Below are 17,614 nucleotides of genomic sequence, written 5' to 3'. Positions count from 1 at the left end.
AAGGTTATACATATCCTATTTGGGTCGCAGTGAGAGCGCAGTGCTATCGCCTTCTAGTGGAAAGGGGGCCTTTAATAGGAACTCAAATGATGCAACGAAAGTTTGTGCCCCACAAAGACCACTAATTACTGATGTCACAGGTATCAGCTTATTCATCTTCTGTAGACATCCGCAGGCGACACAGTGCACAATTATTAAACACTGGGTGAACAAATGAAATGATCGATGTCTGTGTGCACGTGTTTGTAGCAAAGTGTCAATTAAAGCGTGTCTCGTGCTTCTAGTACTGTATTATGTGACTTCGATCCCGAGCTGAGTCATATCAAAGACTTTCTTTAAAAAACTTGTGCATACTGCTTTCTTTGTACATGATTTTCTCTTAGCATTTGAAAAGTAGTGTGGAAGTTGAACACCTTCCACCACCAGTGGCCTAGCCCCCTTGCTCTACTAATTACGTAAAGCTATGCGACCTAAGGGGCATTGAATGATGGACACAAAGTTCTCCATGGGTAAATAGCTTTCATTGATATGAATACAACATATGTTTGACTCCATTCATACCTTTATAAACACTTTCTCAAACTGGTTGGCTGTGGTTCTGTCTGGTCCGAACTGGTTTAGATAATAGGTACTTGCTCAACTGACAATAATTATAGCTCCTATCAGCCTCAGGTGAAATGAACAAAGAGGGTGCCATGCACACAAACTGCCAAAATTGTGCGATCGTCTTAAGAAGAAAAAATGAAAATTGGGAGGGGGGAAATCTTCTGACCGATCAATTACCTCCGAGCTAAACGGTGATGTAATAATGGCTAGAACTGGTTTCGACCGGATCGCGTCTATTTAAACAAAGCAAAAAGAAGAATGTCACTAGTGCTTGACAACGCCTGGTCTTGTGAGCCGTTTTCATTTTTCGTAGGACTGACCATACTTATGATATAGACCATGATTCCATTGCATTTGTAGCAAGTTTCAACAAAGGATATGGCGAGCTTGGGACCTCAAAGCCTTTACAAGCTCTTGCACATGCCAAAGTTATATATAGCACTCAGCAGCGTTTGAACAACAACAAGACGCTAGCACCTGACGAATGTAGGTTGGCAAAATGGAGACACACGATCTACTGCAGCACTACCTTGGCGATTTCGGAACGTTTCAACAATATACAACTCTACTGGCCATTCTCGTGGCACCAAACTTTGGGGTAACTGTTGTGGCCATGACGTTTCTGATGGCGACACCGGAGCACCACTGCCGGGTGAACGAACCTGGATCTTCGGGGGAACACCGCCTCTCGCCCGAGAGCCTCAACCACAGCATCCCCTTGGAAAACCTTAATGGAAGATCTGTTTACAGCTCTTGTTTGATGTACGTACAGACGAATGAGACAAAGACTGGAGAAAATCGTACCATCACATCATGTACACATGGCTATCTCTACGACCAAAGTCAGTATCGCAGCACCATTGTAACAGAAGTAAGTATTAACAACAGTACTATATGCCCTAGTTACACTAGTCGTGCGATTGTTGCACGATCTCAAATGGAGGAATTAAGAAGATAGTCGGCTGTCTTGTTACTTAAAATGCTGTATCATCGTCTTGACTATTTTTAGCCCTGCTTGACATCATATGGCATAAAAATGCTTATTAATATTTCCTATTGTATGTTTATCGCTATGTTTATATGAATAAAAGCAAACTATTTATCACACTTGCTTTTGACAAAATAGGGATATCGACTGGTTAATAACCATACATTTTTTTTGTATTTTTGCCCAGCACGACTTAGTTTGTGAACGGACCTGGTTGAATGAAATGGGCAAGTCGGTGTTTTTCGTGGGCTCGAGTCTTGGATCAATTGTTTCGGGAATAGCTGCCGACAGGTTTGTAAAAAGCAGTTATTGAAACTGTAAATTTACTCCATTTACGTAATAAGATTTGGAAGTCTTAAAATACCACTTGAATGCTCCCCTTTACTAGCACAATTTAAAAAAAAGTTAATTGTAGAAGTATGTCAGCTACTCAAGATTACATCATAGAAAAAAAACGCTTTCAGTCACAGTCACAGATAGGAGTTTGAACGCAAAAACTTCCTGTATTTGTTAATCTATTTACTATATGTATTTACAAAGTTTAATGGTCTTGTCTATTTCTTCTTATTTATTTTCAATTGTACAAGTTGTGGCATTAATATTAGTCATAACTTAGCTCGTCGTCACTTTGTCTCCATTCTTCTTTTATTTATATCTTTTCATGTTTTACTTCTTGAGTCAAAACAAATAAAAGAAGTAAATATATTTGTCTTTTTTTTATTTTCCAGGTTTGGACGGCACCCAACCACCTTGTTATTTTTGCTGCTCCACCTTGTGTTTGGGGTAGGAGCAGCGTTTGCAACGGATTACGTCACCTTCGTCATTCTTCGTGCCCTGGTCGGAGCAGCCGGCATCGGATTTTACTTCACCAGTTTAGTAATAGGTACGTACTCTCTCAAGAGTTCCCTTTTTAAATGTTAACAAAGCTTATTATCCTTATTGAAGGATATCAGTGCGAAACTTGAAATGTGACAGTAAACAAAACTTTGCTCAATGATTTTATTTCGAATAGCACATCTTTTTGTTATTCTATTTCCCTTCAAGTGATATCTTCGGTCAAAGGACGACCAGTACATTGTATTTTCAATTATAGGTAGTCCAATACTCCTGACCAAAACAAAGAGTCAGCTTGTAAACGTAGACGAATTCCAGGTTTTCATCTTTTTCGTAGGACACATTGAGGTAACACTTGTACTACGTGAAAATCCCTTATCGCCTAAGGAATACAATCAATTCTATGTAAACAAACAAACAAAAACATTTACTTTTTATCGTTGAACCAATTCGATACTATTGACCTAAACAGTTAAGTAGAAAAATCCCTGGTTTTCAACCGTCGGTACGGCGCACTGACGTATCCAGCAATTGAAAATGATAGAAAAAACGTTCATTTTGTTATTTTCTGATCTAAACATGAGGGGCTTTAAGTGATGGAACATTGACACCTCAATTTCTTAAGCCTCAAACTGGCATGTCGTATTTCAACCGTAGGCACTGTGTGCTTTGATGCATTCATGTATAACGAATAGTCAGTCTGATGATCGCCACCTAATGACCTGTAATAATCAGAAAGGTCACGCTTGAAGCAACCAAACACTTCTAAAATAGTCCATTATATTTACGAGGACAGTTTACTTCAGGCCTCAATGCGTGCGCACTCATTCTGTTTTGCGAGGACTGATCATTTCATGTCTTTAGGGCCAGGCACTCGTTCTGTTTTACGAGGACAGTTCTTTGGGGTCTTGCGTGCGCACTCATTCTGTTTTACTGTAAATGCAGAAACTTTCGCGGTAGTTCAATGTTCGCGGTTATCGCGGTGACCGCTTCACCGCGAACTTATGATTAAACCCACCACGAATATTTTTCCACGGCAGTAAGAGACTACAGTGCATGGGTGCTACCACGAATCTAAAACCACCTTTTCCCAATAGCTCGAAATTAAATCCCCGCGAACTTAAATACATTTACAGTATTTTCAGGTCTTGCGTTCGCACTCATTCTGTTTTACGAGGACAAATCATTTCAAATCTTGCGTGCCCACTCGTTCTGTTTTGCCGTAAGATTCTGACACACTTTGGGTTAACATATCAAACGGTATATAAAGGCCCTCATAACGTGTGCCCTTAAACTAGCATATTTAACACGGATACTTCAAAGAGATCTACTAATGCAGCATGAAAAATCATGAATTTAAAGATATATACAGTTGCTCAGGACATACTTGAGGCCTTAATGACAACGTTTACTTTCATGTGGTGGGCTTAGAATTCACGTTAACCTAAGAATACTTAGAAAATGTAGATGTACCAGTCAGTCCCCATATGTCTTTGCCGTTTATAAACAGCCATAGAGATCGCTGGACCCTCCAAGAGAAATGCAGTGGGTATGGCATCAGTGGCGAGCTGTGCGTTTGGTTATGTCATTTTGGGGTTTCTGGCCTACCTTATACGTGACTGGTGGACGCTTCAGTTGGCGCAGGCACTTATGACTGCTCCGTTTCTCTGTTACTGGTGGTGAGTTGGCATTTAAGCTAATGGTTTATGCGCTCTTTGCACACGCACGCACACACACACACACACACACACACACACGCACATTATATATAATATATATAGAGACAGACAGAGGATCGAGAGAGAGGAAGATAGAGAGAGACAGACAGACAGACAGACAGAGAGAGAGACAGACACGAGACAGAGAGACAGAGAAAGAGAGAAAATAAGAAAATAGAGGGGGTTCCTTTATGGAATTTTTCATTTCAGGGCCTGTCATTTTAGCCTTAGTTATTCTTGACATTGCTAAATATACAAACCTAACGACACCCAGGCTGATATCATCATGAATCATCAAAGAAAGGTTCAATATTATGCAATGTTAATATTTAGTTATATTCATGGAAATTGCTACAAGTTAAAGACGTACAGTGATAATCTATTTGCACAGTGGCGGAAAATTTTCTTGGATAACCATTTTCAATGACGTCGATTTTTATGTTGTCTACGCGTCAAATCGAAATACAGGTTGCTTTCCGAGTCACCAAGATGGCTTCTAACCAACAACCGTGTCGACGAGGCCAAGGCTGTCATACAAAGGGCAGCAAAAATGAACAAGGTCGTCATCCCGCACGACGCCATCTTTGGTGAAACAGAAAAATTATCAAACGATAGTGAAGAAGACTCCAGCAGACAATATGGAGTCCTTGACCTGTTCAGGAAGCCCCGCATTCGGAAGACAACGATGACAATGTGCATTTCTTGGTAGGTACGCAATTTCAAAGACTAAATTCAGTCAAAGACACTATGAGTCAAAAGCTGGGTGCAAAATAAGGCAACAGTTTGGTAGGAGGATCTTTGTAAAAATCTTTTACAGAGATCGCAACGTGTGGTAAAACTTTGCTAAACATTCAGTAAACAGGTTTGAAGAAATGTTCAACAATTCTTTTAAAAATGGTTACTGAATAACATGTAAGGTATCATGATTTGTTCTGGAGTATTGTATAGGAGTTACGTTTACGTTGTCTAACAGAGTGTGTTTTGCTCAAGATTGGTCGGCTGTGATATAATCCGGTCAGAACTGGTTCTTAACGTTACATAACTGCTATTTGGTCAACAATACAGCTCGTGTCACCCTCGGGGGAAATAAACAAAGCAGACGTTGGAATGTCAAGGATTGTGGGCAGAAAAAGTCAGCAGTTGGTTGGGGAGGGGAGATCGTGGTAAAATCCTCGACAAAAAGTGCTCCGTGAGGAAAAACTTTGTTAACCATTCTATTTGACAGGTTTGCCGAGGGGTGTGTGTACTTTGGCTTGATACTTGCTTCCGTCGAGTGGGCAGGGAACCCCTACTTAAACTTCATCCTGGGTTCTCTGCTGGAAGTGTTTCTGTCTGCGGTATCATTGGCAGCCATGGAGAGATGGGGGAGGAAGCCTGTTATAGGAGGGACCGTACTAGTGGCTGGAACATGCAGCATGGTATCAGCCATGACTAAAGGTAGACAGTTTCAATGTTTATTTGATAAATTGTACTATACTTACTTCAGAGTTCAAACACTACTTACCATCTCTGTGGGTGGCGGTAATAAGTATTTGGCTCCCTGTCTAGAAATTTGTAATGTATTGTAAAAATAGTTACAAAAACATTTTGTAGTTCCATTGGAGTACCAAGTCTAGCCACAAGGTTGCACAAAATGCAATCTTGACATTCGTAATTTCAAGACCTACCGACATTCTTGAGTTATGCTAACCAATGTATGCTAAAGTTCAGACACAAACACAGAAAGAGAGGCAAAAATGAGACCGACTTTGCTGAGGTATTAAAAACATGCACGAAGCAAAAAGTACACTAAGGTATTGTATTTTACCAACGTCGCAGGGCCTGTTTGTCATTTATGACACTGTTTGGTCAAATTTTATCCTTTAAATTATGTGACAAATAAACGCTGCACTGTTCCTTGTAGCAGGTTTCCCTACAGTTTCTCGAGGGTTCGCTTTGGTTGGAAGAGGTGCAATCGGCATTTCTTTTTTAAGCCTCATTGTGTACACCCCAGAAGTGTTCCCAACAGTAGTCAGGTATGTATTTAAGGCTTCATACTAAACAGATTATAGATCATTATTATCATTATTATTGCTAAATCATCATGATTACTCATAAACAGGTTGGCGAATTCTATAGTGAAGTTCTGATTTTTTTTTACCATTATCTGTTACAGGGGTACTGGACTTGGACTGGCCAACATGTGTTCCCGTTTGGGCTCTGTGCTGACCCCCTTCGTGTCTCTCCTGGGAGATGTGTGGCAGCCCCTCCCCATGGTCACGTTCGGGACACTTTGCTTTGTAGCCAGCCTGGCCATCTACACGCTGCCGGAGACACTCGGAGTCCCACTACCTGACACCTTGGAGGACAGCGAGAACTTCGGGAGGTATGCCAAAAAGTTGTTACTCATTTACAAGTAGCTCAGGATATGGTTTTGGAAACGGTCAGACGTTTCAACTACAATGCAGTAGTTTTCGTCAGTGACACTGAAGAGATCTTGTTGGAGAGGGTTTATATACTAGTATCATAGCTGTTGATTGACATGTAAAAAAAATCTAAGTATGTTTTCAACTTTTTTTTTGTTAGAAACATCGCCGTAACAGTAGTAACACATCATTTCCTTTGCCTGGCACATACATGGGCCTTTTACAGGCACAGTGCTGAGCATAGGCCTTTTTCTGACAGTGAATTATATACGTGAGCAAAATGACTGGAACACACGAAACAGTATTCTAGCCATTTCATCTCGTCCTTGTTTGTTTTTAGGAAACAACTACACAGCGATGAAATCAAGGATGTAAGCTACACCAACCCGTGGCCTATCCCCACCCCAATGAAGTACACGAGGCGGCTGGTCGTCTTCTACCAGACAGCACGGGACGGCGACTTCTTTAGATCTTCGTTGGTACTGAAGTAACATTGTAAAAAAGCACCATTGTGCCCCCTGTTTGCTGCTCCCGTTGCTTTCCGTCTAAAAACGGAAAGAGAAGTGGTCTATGTTAGGCAAAAAAGCTGCCATAAAGAGAAAACTTGAGCTAGAATAGGATAAATGCTACATATGTATTGTGGATTTGATATGGGTAGATGAATTCTACTGCAGTGAAATTGTTTGGCTTTTATCAATAGCAGACTATCTTTTGAGACATTGCATTATATTTTGTCGAAATGTCATTTACGTGATGAGTGGTTGTATATATCTGCATTTGGATACAATAATCACAAATGTAATAAGATAAAGAAATGGCTGCATCGGAAAATGACCTTCTAGCTTCATTTGTTTTTTCCATGGTTTTGACAGTCGCTGAATAGATAACCGTCATAAAACAGGGACAAATAGACGAAGGTCATAATCTAAAGTCTGATTGGATTAGAGGGAAGTTAATTGAAAAGTAGTAACGTTAATAATCATATACAAACTTGGCGCAGTATCTATATATAGTGGGATTCGGATTGAAACATACTGCATGCCCAGTCTATACTGCAACAGTATCTTTAGAACGAATAAAAAGCTTTCATAATGAAAGATATTTAGCAATATATAAGGCTATACACAGTCTGTTATATAAGACTAAAAATAGGGTACGTTGAATTGCGAAATATTTGTCTGAATTGTGAAGAAATTGTAAAGCAATTTGGTAATTTCTGAGCTATTTGTGACATATTGGGTATCTAATTTTAATAAACTGGTAAAAAAGAACAACACCGTTATCTTCTCTGTTTGTACTTACTTGAAACAGGAAATTATCATACAGCCAGAACCGAATTCGAATTACCAGAATACTACTTAAAATCAATCATGAGGCCATTTATTTATTTATTTATTGATCTTTAGGGTAGTCCCTTCAGTTAACGTAGTAACTGATTTCCAAGGGAGCCCTGTAACAATAATAATAACTCAAAGTACAAAAGATAACTACTAACATAGGATTGAACATAACAAAGCCATAATACCATTGACAGGGTATTAAACGCTATAAATCACAATGATTAAGTATCACTTAGATGAGCTGTTTCTAGCCCCCACCCTAAGCCTTCCTACGTATACGGGGGTGCGGGAATCGTAGAATTCGGAAAAAAATTGGCAAGGGGAGTCAGTCCATAGCCTCTACCATCCGTGGATCGGTGGGCTAATTGTAGAAATTGAACAAATAGAGTCAATAGTACACTAGGGGAGTCGGCCGGCCAGTGGTGAGGATGATGTTTTTTACTGCCCGGCCGACTCCCATTTCGTACTATTGACTCTATTTGTCCGATTTCTACAATTAGACCACCGATCCATGGAGCCTGGTCGAGCCTGTCAGTCTTAGGTTCATGTTTCCTTGACCTCCTTGTGACCGATCAAATCCTCTGACAACAAAACTCCCCTGGCAAATTATTCTCCCTATAATAGCCAGGCTGAGCGTAGTCGGTCTGGTGGAGAACTAAGCTGTTTCCCCTCAGGTCCTTTAAGGGATTGTGCTGAACCAACGAAAGTCTACACAAAGACCACTGATCACCGTAGCCCCAGGCATCGCCTTACGTAATGTCTTCAGACATCCTCAGGCGACAGCATGCCCGATTGTGTAATTATCTAACCGCTAATTATACAGATGATTAAGCAGAACCCAGCAGGACAGTAGTCTCAGTCTGGAGGCCGTAAACAATGTGAAGGTACCTTTCCAGAGAAAGTGACTGTAACGGGCGTCTTTTTCGTGCTGTAATATGCACTTTAATTTATTTATGTATTGGTATATCAAATAAGACATTACAGAGGTGATCAAGGCAATAAAGGCTAGTGTGTTCCCGTTTTCTTGAAATAATTTACTTATATACATACGGAGGAAACACACTCATATAGCTCGTTGATTTGAAGTCATTCAACAACATGTTTTGGAATCTTTTGAAGCTCTTTCATGTTTATATATAAATGACGTGTACGTCATGCACCATGATTAGTTGTGGAGCATTGCTTAATAGGTCAGAGTTTGTCTTCCTCAAGACTGGTTGGCTGCGGTTTAATCCGGTCAGAACCGGTTCTTAACGACGATTTGCTCAACATGTACAGCTCGTGTCAGCCTCAGGTGAAATGAACAAAGGCGACGTCTCGCGCAGAATGTGACCCTATGGGTAAAAGTTCATTTGCGGAAAAGGACAACAGTTTGTGGAAGTTGGGAAAAAATCCAGTTTCTGAGTCAATCAGGAAAACACCTTCAATGTCTTCTGTACAATTTTCCTGATTATTACTCTGATACGAAGAAATTTGCTTTGTTCCTCAGACATTTTGACTGTCATGACTGTCGTTCGTCCGTCAAGTCGACGAGGACCGCTTTTGTCATCAATGTCGTTCATCCTTCAGGTAGTCACATGAGTTCCCATGTGGCTGTACGTATACAGCCCTATCTTCGCTCTGAAGTTATAAACGTACGTAGACAACTGTTTTCTTTCTTAGTGATGTACACAGATTATATTTTACCTACCTACTACCTACCTAGTCCCTTGACCTCCAGGTCGTTGGGGGGACAAGGTAGACATGAAGATCGAGAGTTGCCTCCAGGTTATATTATATTTTAGGCTTTCATTATATAATGCAACTGTATCAGTTTACGTTTTACGACGACAAAGAAGCAAGGTTATGTACATGTTGTCCAAGCTTGCATATCGTGTAGGGTATGTAGTCAAATCTGTCTAATGCGACATCAAAGGACTGGAGAAACGTGGCCACTATGGAGAAAATGCTGATAAATTAATTGTTAAGCAATAAGTTACACATGGTTTATGTACCCACTGATCTTTCTCACCGAGTAACATTGTCCCGATCGTTTCAAAATTCAGCTGACTCTGCCATGGTCAAATTTACCGAAAATGATTGATATTACCATGCACAATGTTGGTAAGTTCGAGTCACAACGCTCAAGACACGTGCATCACAATAGTGATGATCCACAAATTCACACAATACGAATTTTATCCGTCGAAGATTACATAACACTGTCACTGTTTCACTCTTGATTTATCGGCACTCCTGTGTCAAAGGTGAGTCTTTGACATTTCAACAGTTTCACTGGTGTTACGCGTCATTTCATGCAGAAGTAACTCCGAGGCGTATCAGCACTAAATTATCTCTGACATGTTTACATGATTACTACCTTAAAGGTAGGAATATTTTGCTATACTTCTTCTAAATCGACGAGGAAGCTTTGCTGCGCTAAGTAGAATATATTTGCACACTTGTTGTATAGTTATTGTGTAGTTATTTTCACAATAGAGAGAATGCACTGTCATGGCTGCTGCACGTTACTGTTGAAAAGGACTCGAGCAGATTTCTGTGTGTTTAGCGAAATATGCTTTCTCTTACTACTATACAGGTTGCTTTTGACGTTTAGCGTGTTACGCTCGGAAAAAAAGCTTATTTGGGTGGATTAATGCATATGCGTGGCATGGTGAGGGATGTATGTAACGTCCTTGGGTAGGATGATTTGCGAGACAACAATATCAGTTACAGCTGGTGCACTTGTTACGTTCGTCCGGGTGAACGGCATGACCTTACCTGGTCTGGACGCCTTGGAGGCACAACATTTAAGACCACTCTCAGACTCGTAAACAGCGTCTTTGAGAGGACGTGTACAATATTTATTAGTAGGAGTTAACACCCCTTTGCCACTATGACGTCGCTCTCGTCGTACTCGTGCGACGTACAATTTGACATATCCCCCAACGAATTGTATGGAAAAGAAACGAATCTTTTGACACTTTTTGTGTTTTGTTGTCTTCTGAAACTTTTACGTTTTGTATCATATAACTAGTGTGAAAGTAAAAATTACAAATATCCTATGCAGGTCGCAGTGAGAGTGCAGCGCGATCGCCTTCTAGTGAAAAGGGGGCCTAAAAGGACGTTTAGTAGTGAAGGTGTTTATGAGAATCCTTTTTACCTAATATGGCCACCGGTGATGACATTTGGGAACCAACGACATCTACGGGAAAATGACTACTGTAGTTCATTATAACAATGTTACCCAATCGCTCGAAAATTTCCTATGCAAAAATTTCTTATGTGCGTTTCAAAGTCCAAAATCCGCTAAAAAAAGCCAGATATTTTGCACACCAACAAACAGTTTGGATCGTACCTTTGCAAGTTACTGACCCTTTCTTAACAACATTTTCTCCAATTGGGATGCTTCAGTATAAACAATCGGACGAGCATTTTCTTAAAAAGACATACAGACACATTTTATTTTCAGAAACAATGTATACAGTCGCAACTAAGGTATAAACGCATACACCTTTTTATCTGTTTCCTTTGTTTCCTTTGTCTTCTGTATCGACTATCTTTTGTACCAGATGAATGTAGAGTACGATCGCACCGCACGAAACAATGTTGTCCACCCCCAATTACAGTAGACTATCCCAATGACCAGTACGACCTCGCGGGTGCCATTTTAAAATCCACTTGGTCGTCAAAGTAGCAGAACATAGTCTTTGGCAGACAGTACTTGTTTTATGATTGAACACTAAAAAATTCTTAAATGCAGATTTTTCTTAAGCATATATATTACAAGATTCACAACTTACTGTACTTAAACTTTGTCCTCATACGTAGCTAGCCCACATACATACGTTACCGGAGACAAAAATAGCAAACATAAACAAGCAGGTAACTTTGATGACGCGAATTTTGTTATCTGTTCTATTTTTGCTAGGTTGTCGTCCAACATGGCGCCGATGCTTGACGAGGTGGTTTTCAGGTGCTCATAAAAAAGACGCATAAGTAGCACATTACTTAGAACTAAACCAAAACCAAAATGAAGACACACGATCAGCTACAGCATTACCTCGGTGATTTCGGAACGTTCCAGAAATTCATAACTTTACTTGTTGTCCTCTTGTCACCACTATGGGGGGTAACTGGCATTTCCATGACGTTTCTGATGGCGACGCCCGAGCACCACTGCCGGGTGCACGAACCTGGATCCTCGGGGGAACACGGCCTCTCGCCCGAGAGCCTCAACCACAGCATCCCCTTGGAAAACCTTGACGGAAGATCAGTTTATAGCTCTTGTTTGATGTACGTACAAACGAATGAGACAAAGACTGGAGAAAATCGTAGTACAACACCATGCATCCATGGATATGAGTACGACCGGACTTATTATCATCGCACCATTGCCACAGAGGTAAGTAACAGTCACATTCGATTGGTCTTGTTATAAGGCAATGGCAATCTGATGACTTCCTTGTCGTTTTGGTAACTCTTTCATAGTTTGTTTTTGCGGCTGGTCCTGTCAATGCCTGCTTAAAAACTGCATATAAATTATACGGTGACCTACTATGAATGTGATCGTGTCGTGCGTAAATGTTTTTTTTTTTTCTACACTCCTGTCTGTGTTTCTATGTTTTCGATAGAAAATATCGATCACGGTAGCATTTCAGACAAGAGAGACAAACGCAAGTGTTCTTTACCATTTGTCCTTTCTTCCAGCACGACTTAGTGTGTGAACGAACCTGGTTGAATGAAATGGGCAAGTCCGTCTTTTTCGTGGGCTTGAGTCTTGGAGGAATCGTTTCAGGAATAGCTACCGACAGGTTCGTTAAAGAAGAATTACTTACCTATGTGTATTATATTCTTTAAGCAGTAAAGTTTACAAGAAATTAGAATGTGACGTGCAAGTTTCACATTCACCATGCTATTTCACAGAGCAAGCAGCAAAATAAAGAAGGGTATATTTCTTTCTATATTTTCAGATTCGGACGACACCCAACACTTATAGTATGCCTATTCCTACATCTAGTGTTGGGAATAGGAACATCTTTCGCATCAAATTTCGCCACCTTCGTCATTCTTCGTGCAATGGTTGGAGCGGCCGGGGTCGGATACTACTTCTGTTCTATGGTGATAGGTACGGTTTTAAGACCCCCTACTGTACAAAACCTTACAATCATGCCATCAAATATCATGCAAATTGATTCGTATGGTTTCTTTTTTTTTCAATTTAAATCCATGGAACGCAATAATTTCATGTGTGCAACAATCTGTTGTATTCGAAATGCATAATACATGTAAAAAAAGCTTTTTAATGAAATTATTTTTGATACCCCAAGAAACATTGCGCATACTACCCCATTGTGTACAAATGAGGTCTAAATATTCTACGCATGATTAACACACTTCTTGTAATAAAGTACCATGCTAAAACTCGTATGACAATAGATATAAAGCCCGTCATTAAAATTCCTATACCTAATGCAGGGTAGAGTAGGATCTTGAATAAGTATTACTTATTCCCTAGAGTTCAATTCAGAGAGTTCAGTTTTACAATATCTTGTATTTTTTTACAGCCGCAGAGATTGTTGGACCTTCCAAGCGAAATGCAGTGGGAATGGCAATCGTGACCGGCGGTTCGTTTGGCTTTGCCTTCTCGGGGTTTCTGGCCTACCTCATTCGGGACTGGTGGAAACTTCAGTTAGCCCAGGCACTCATGACTGCTCCGTTTCTGATGTTTTATTGGTGGTGAGAAGCCATTCAAACTTATGTCTCAGCCGTATTTCCTAAGCGGAACTCCTTCTCATAGTAGTAACCCAATTTTTAAAACAAACTTTCGGACTGGTTCTGTGGGACTCCCAGTGGTTCCCTGGCTATTTTTGGACTCGAACGGGCCCCAGTGGTTGATGTACAATCGAAATTCAAAACGACAGGGTAATTTTTGTACAAACCTTATATTTCGAGCATCCGGGCTCATTTGAAGTGCAAATATTGTTGAAATTCGAAAACATGTCATCAAACATACACCATACGTTTATAGAGCTTCTTAATTGCAGTAGACTTATTTTCAACGTTCTATCAAACGCAAATAAGACGTTCTATTTTAGGGGCCAAAAAGTAGATGAAGATGGACGTTTCACCTGTAGTTTAGTTCGATGCTTCTAAAATTCAATCATTGGTCTCAGAAGATCCCTGTACTTTCTTAAATTTGGAAAGTACAGGGATCAAACTCATCGGAAAGTTAAAGGAGATTGTGAGAAAGACGATAAAGACTTCTGCTCTAGCAATACACATTACGTAGTCTTATATACAACACCCTTTTTAACAATTTTAGGTTGCTTTCTGAGTCACCAAGATGGCTTCTAACCAACAACCGTGTCGACGAGGCCAAGGCTGTCATTCAGATGGCAGCAAAAATGAACAAAGTCGTCATCCCGGACGACGCCATCTTTAGCGAGACAGAAAAGTTATCAAACGAGACCGAAGAAGATTCCAGCAGAAAATATGGAGTCTTGGACCTGTTTAGGAAACCTCGCCTACGAAAAATAACGATAGCGACATGCGTTACTTGGTAAGTACATAAATCTATTGTCGTCTACAGTAAATGTATTTTGCAACTGCACTAAATGCAGTTCTTTTTTACCGGATAATCTACTTTTAGTCAAGGGAGCCGTAATGTATGCTACGTAAACGAATAAGATAGTTAATAGTTATGGTAAATGAAGAAATAAGTATTATCTACAAGTAATTGACATTTGCTGTTTACAATTAAAATCTTGGTCGTTTTCAAAAAAATAAAATCTTGCCCATTTTATTTTACAGGTTTACTGAAGTATGCGTGTACTATGGCTTGATACTTGGATCAGTCGAGTTAGCTGGGGACCCCTACCTTAACTTCATCCTGGGTTGCTCACTGGAAGTGGTACTGAACGCAGTAACATTGGCAGCCATGGAGAGGTTTGGAAGAAAGCCTGTTATAGGAGGATCCATTTTAGTGGCTGGAACATGCAGTATGGCATCAGCCATGACTAGAGGTGGGCGGTTTCTATTTTCATTTGTTTACGTTTACTTACTACAAGTTTGCGATAGCAAAACCTGTGTTGTTCCGAGTTACGGTATTTTTGTTTTTGTTTCTGTGAATAGCTGGCACCTTCCGACTTCTTCATTTAATCTATCGTTAAAGTTTGAAAAAAAAACTTCGTTAGTACCAAGGGAAGCCTAAGAGTCCACCAAACACCTTAATCTCCATCTTTGCAATATCTGCCCACGTGGAAAATACTATTACAATCCACCTAATGCTTTTAATGTTATAGGTATTCTCATCAAGAAATGCAATACCAAACACATACAGAGACAGACAGGCAAACAGAAAACAATTTCTCCTTCACAGAGGTATTAATACCAATTCCTATACAAAGGTACATGGTATCATTTATGGTTTTCATTTATAGTATAAAGATCATTTTTGACAGGATTCCCTAAAGTTTCTCGAGGGTTCGCCATGGTAGGACGAAGTGGAATCGGCATTTCCTTTTGCAGCCTTATGGTGTACACCCCGGAAGTGTTCCCAACAGTAGTCAGGTATGTGTTTAACGTTTGATTCTTTAAAAAAAGTTGATGATTAAGTTAACCCATAGGCAGTAGACATCAATATCATCCATTTCGTACCAAGTATATAGTAGAGTAGATTCATCCCTCAAGCTACCGACATCTTGCACACTGCAGTCGTCCCTCAGAAAGACATTTGGAGCCGCATAGTTCTAGTTTTGAACTTTTATTCAGCCATTTCGTACCAAGTAAGTCCTGATGTAATGTTTTGCTTTCTGTTACAGGGGCACTGGTCTTGGACTGGCCAACATGTGTTCGCGTTTGGGCTCTGTCCTGACCCCCTTCGTGTCTCTCCTGGGAGATGTGTGGCAGCCCCTCCCCATGGTCACGTTCGGGACACTTTGCTTTGTAGCCAGCCTGGCCATCTACACACTGCCGGAGACACTCGGAGTTCCACTAGCTGACACCCTGGAGGACAGCGAGAATTTCGGGAGGTACGTTTAACGTTGGAGAGTAGATATGTAAATGCAACATATGACCTTGAAAATGAATGACTCAGAAGAACTGTCTCTCTTTAATAGAGACATTGCTAACTAATACTTGCAGCCTTTTACAGCTTAAAATTACTTCTGATATTTTGTAAGAAACTGCTCTGGTCCTCATCAAATCATTATGACCCCAGTGGGAGTCTTCTTCAAGCTTCTTGAAAATCCTACATTCCATAGATCATTCTAGAGATTTTGTGTTAAATCTTGAGATGTTTTGACTTTATGTTGAGTTATTTTCATTCAATCTTGAGATATTTAAAATATCTCAATATGCTTTGCAAGTTATTTTAAAAGTCCCATGATGAATTATGATATATTCTGAAAGATCTTAAGATTATGAAAAATCTCAAGATTGTTTCAAACGATTGTCCTAAAAGATCTCAAGATTGTCTAAAATAAATCTTGTGTTTTTTTTTCAATTAGGCCTGAAGACCCCTTCCGGGAGTCATTATGCTTCGCTGTGCAACATAGATGTGTAAAAACATTAGATAACAAGAGTTCGTAGACCTCAGGCCTGCATGAAATGTATTGGGTGTCTGTAGACCTATTGTTTATTTTTTTTTCCTTTTCGTCCGTGGTTGCGTGGTTGGAAAAGTGAGATTTTTACCTTGTTGGTTTGACTGCACCATGCCAAAGTCTGAAATTCCATTTTGGGAATGTGTCAGCTTGGGCATGGATGAACATTACTTATTTTGGATTTCTTAAGCAGGTAACCAACCACAGTACCTTGAAGTTGTTGAGACGACTTTTCCTACCTTTTTTTGTCTCAGATGGCCCATGTAGTTATTTCTGTCACATATGACTTGGCACTGGAAGGTTATTTGCATAATTTGACCAATTGTATTTTTACAGTAGTTCCATAGACAATATGAATAGTGGTAGCCCCCATCCAGCAGCAACAGTTAGTCCCCAGGGTGGTATGATATTTTTATTCAATCCGCCCAACTAAAACCTAAATCTCTTGAAGTACCTAAGCCAAATTTAACAGCAGAATTTACTATTCAAAATGTCCTTTTCAATCCCATTCATAGATGGCAAGCTGCTGCTGCTTTAAAAAGTTCAGAAAGCTGTTGTAGTCAGAGTGAACACCCAGCAAACATCCCACAAAATCAATGAGCAGTTGCTTAGAGGGGGAAAACAATTTCATCATATTTTTGCAGTGACAAAATGCAACAAACGATACTAAATTTAAAACAGAACAAAGCCTCTACCACTTAACCCTGCCCGTACTATAGATTAAGCAGGCCCAAAAATCAAGCGAATATGACTAGCTCCAAACTACAAATTACCTGCATACAATACGGAAATGGCAACCCCAAAGAAACAGCAAGAAGGAAAAATCATACACATACCTTTCTCTAACACTCAAGCTCTATACATTTCTTCTCCACTTTAGAAAGTTGTATCTTCTGCTGATTGCCACACAGGGTAAAAGAACTTGTACCAGAACTTTAAACTCAGTACTACACAGCTCTCAAAACACCACAACGTCGGACTAAGTAGCAAACTCAAATTGTACCTAACCAATACACAACAGATACTAATACATCATCTGGCAGGTCAGACACTGTTGATACAAAGTAACCTGATACATTGAAGGTGGCAGAAGCCAGTGCAAAAACAGATGACGATTCTACACCTAAGCTAAAGACCTATC

At 40.1% G+C, this 17,614-nt stretch overlaps 2 protein-coding genes across 3 annotated transcripts; both read left to right on the top strand.

Moving 5' to 3' along the window:
• Positions 1–809: 809 nt before the first annotated feature.
• LOC118421267 (organic cation transporter protein-like) lies at positions 810–7,817 on the top strand. Of its 2 annotated transcripts, none has more exons than XM_035828488.1 (9): positions 810–1,477; positions 1,782–1,885; positions 2,323–2,477; positions 3,939–4,107; positions 4,615–4,851; positions 5,372–5,583; positions 6,053–6,161; positions 6,302–6,511; positions 6,892–7,817. In XM_035828488.1, the coding sequence occupies exons 1-9, from the start codon at positions 1,106–1,108 to the stop codon at positions 7,040–7,042; spliced, it is 1,719 nt and encodes a 572-aa protein (XP_035684381.1). In that variant the 5' UTR covers positions 810–1,105; the 3' UTR covers positions 7,043–7,817. The 2 variants fall into 2 exon arrangements, with proteins under 2 accessions (XP_035684381.1, XP_035684380.1); XM_035828487.1 differs by having other exon boundaries at positions 6,050–6,161.
• A 3,843-nt stretch (positions 7,818–11,660) lies between these two features.
• Positions 11,661–16,462, top strand: LOC118421191 (organic cation transporter protein-like). The gene is made up of 9 exons (XM_035828352.1): positions 11,661–12,275; positions 12,581–12,684; positions 12,844–12,998; positions 13,438–13,609; positions 14,196–14,432; positions 14,684–14,895; positions 15,334–15,442; positions 15,694–15,903; positions 16,381–16,462. Exons 1-9 carry the CDS (start codon positions 11,904–11,906, stop codon positions 16,460–16,462), a joined length of 1,653 nt encoding a protein of 550 aa, XP_035684245.1. The 5' UTR covers positions 11,661–11,903.
• Positions 16,463–17,614: the final 1,152 nt, after the last annotated feature.

Source organism: Branchiostoma floridae, chromosome 8 (genome assembly GCF_000003815.2).
Source record: "Branchiostoma floridae strain S238N-H82 chromosome 8, Bfl_VNyyK, whole genome shotgun sequence".
In the NCBI taxonomy this organism is placed as follows: Eukaryota; Metazoa; Chordata; class Leptocardii; order Amphioxiformes; family Branchiostomatidae; genus Branchiostoma; species Branchiostoma floridae.
This window is presented reverse-complemented; position numbering and strand designations above follow the sequence as displayed.

Coding starts and splice junctions, on each gene's coding strand:
- LOC118421191 (XM_035828352.1), top strand. CDS start 11,904: ATGAAGACACACGATCAGCTACAGCATTACCTCGGTGATTTCGGAACG. Junction 12,999..13,437: donor CTTCTGTTCTATGGTGATAG/GTACGGTTTTAA, acceptor ATTTTTTTACAG/CCGCAGAGATTGTTGGACCT. Junction 14,433..14,683: donor ATAGCGACATGCGTTACTTG/GTAAGTACATAA, acceptor TTTATTTTACAG/GTTTACTGAAGTATGCGTGT.
- LOC118421267 (XM_035828487.1), top strand. CDS start 1,106: ATGGAGACACACGATCTACTGCAGCACTACCTTGGCGATTTCGGAACG. Junction 1,886..2,322: donor TCGGGAATAGCTGCCGACAG/GTTTGTAAAAAG, acceptor TTTATTTTCCAG/GTTTGGACGGCACCCAACCA. Junction 6,512..6,891: donor GACAGCGAGAACTTCGGGAG/GTATGCCAAAAA, acceptor GTTTGTTTTTAG/GAAACAACTACACAGCGATG.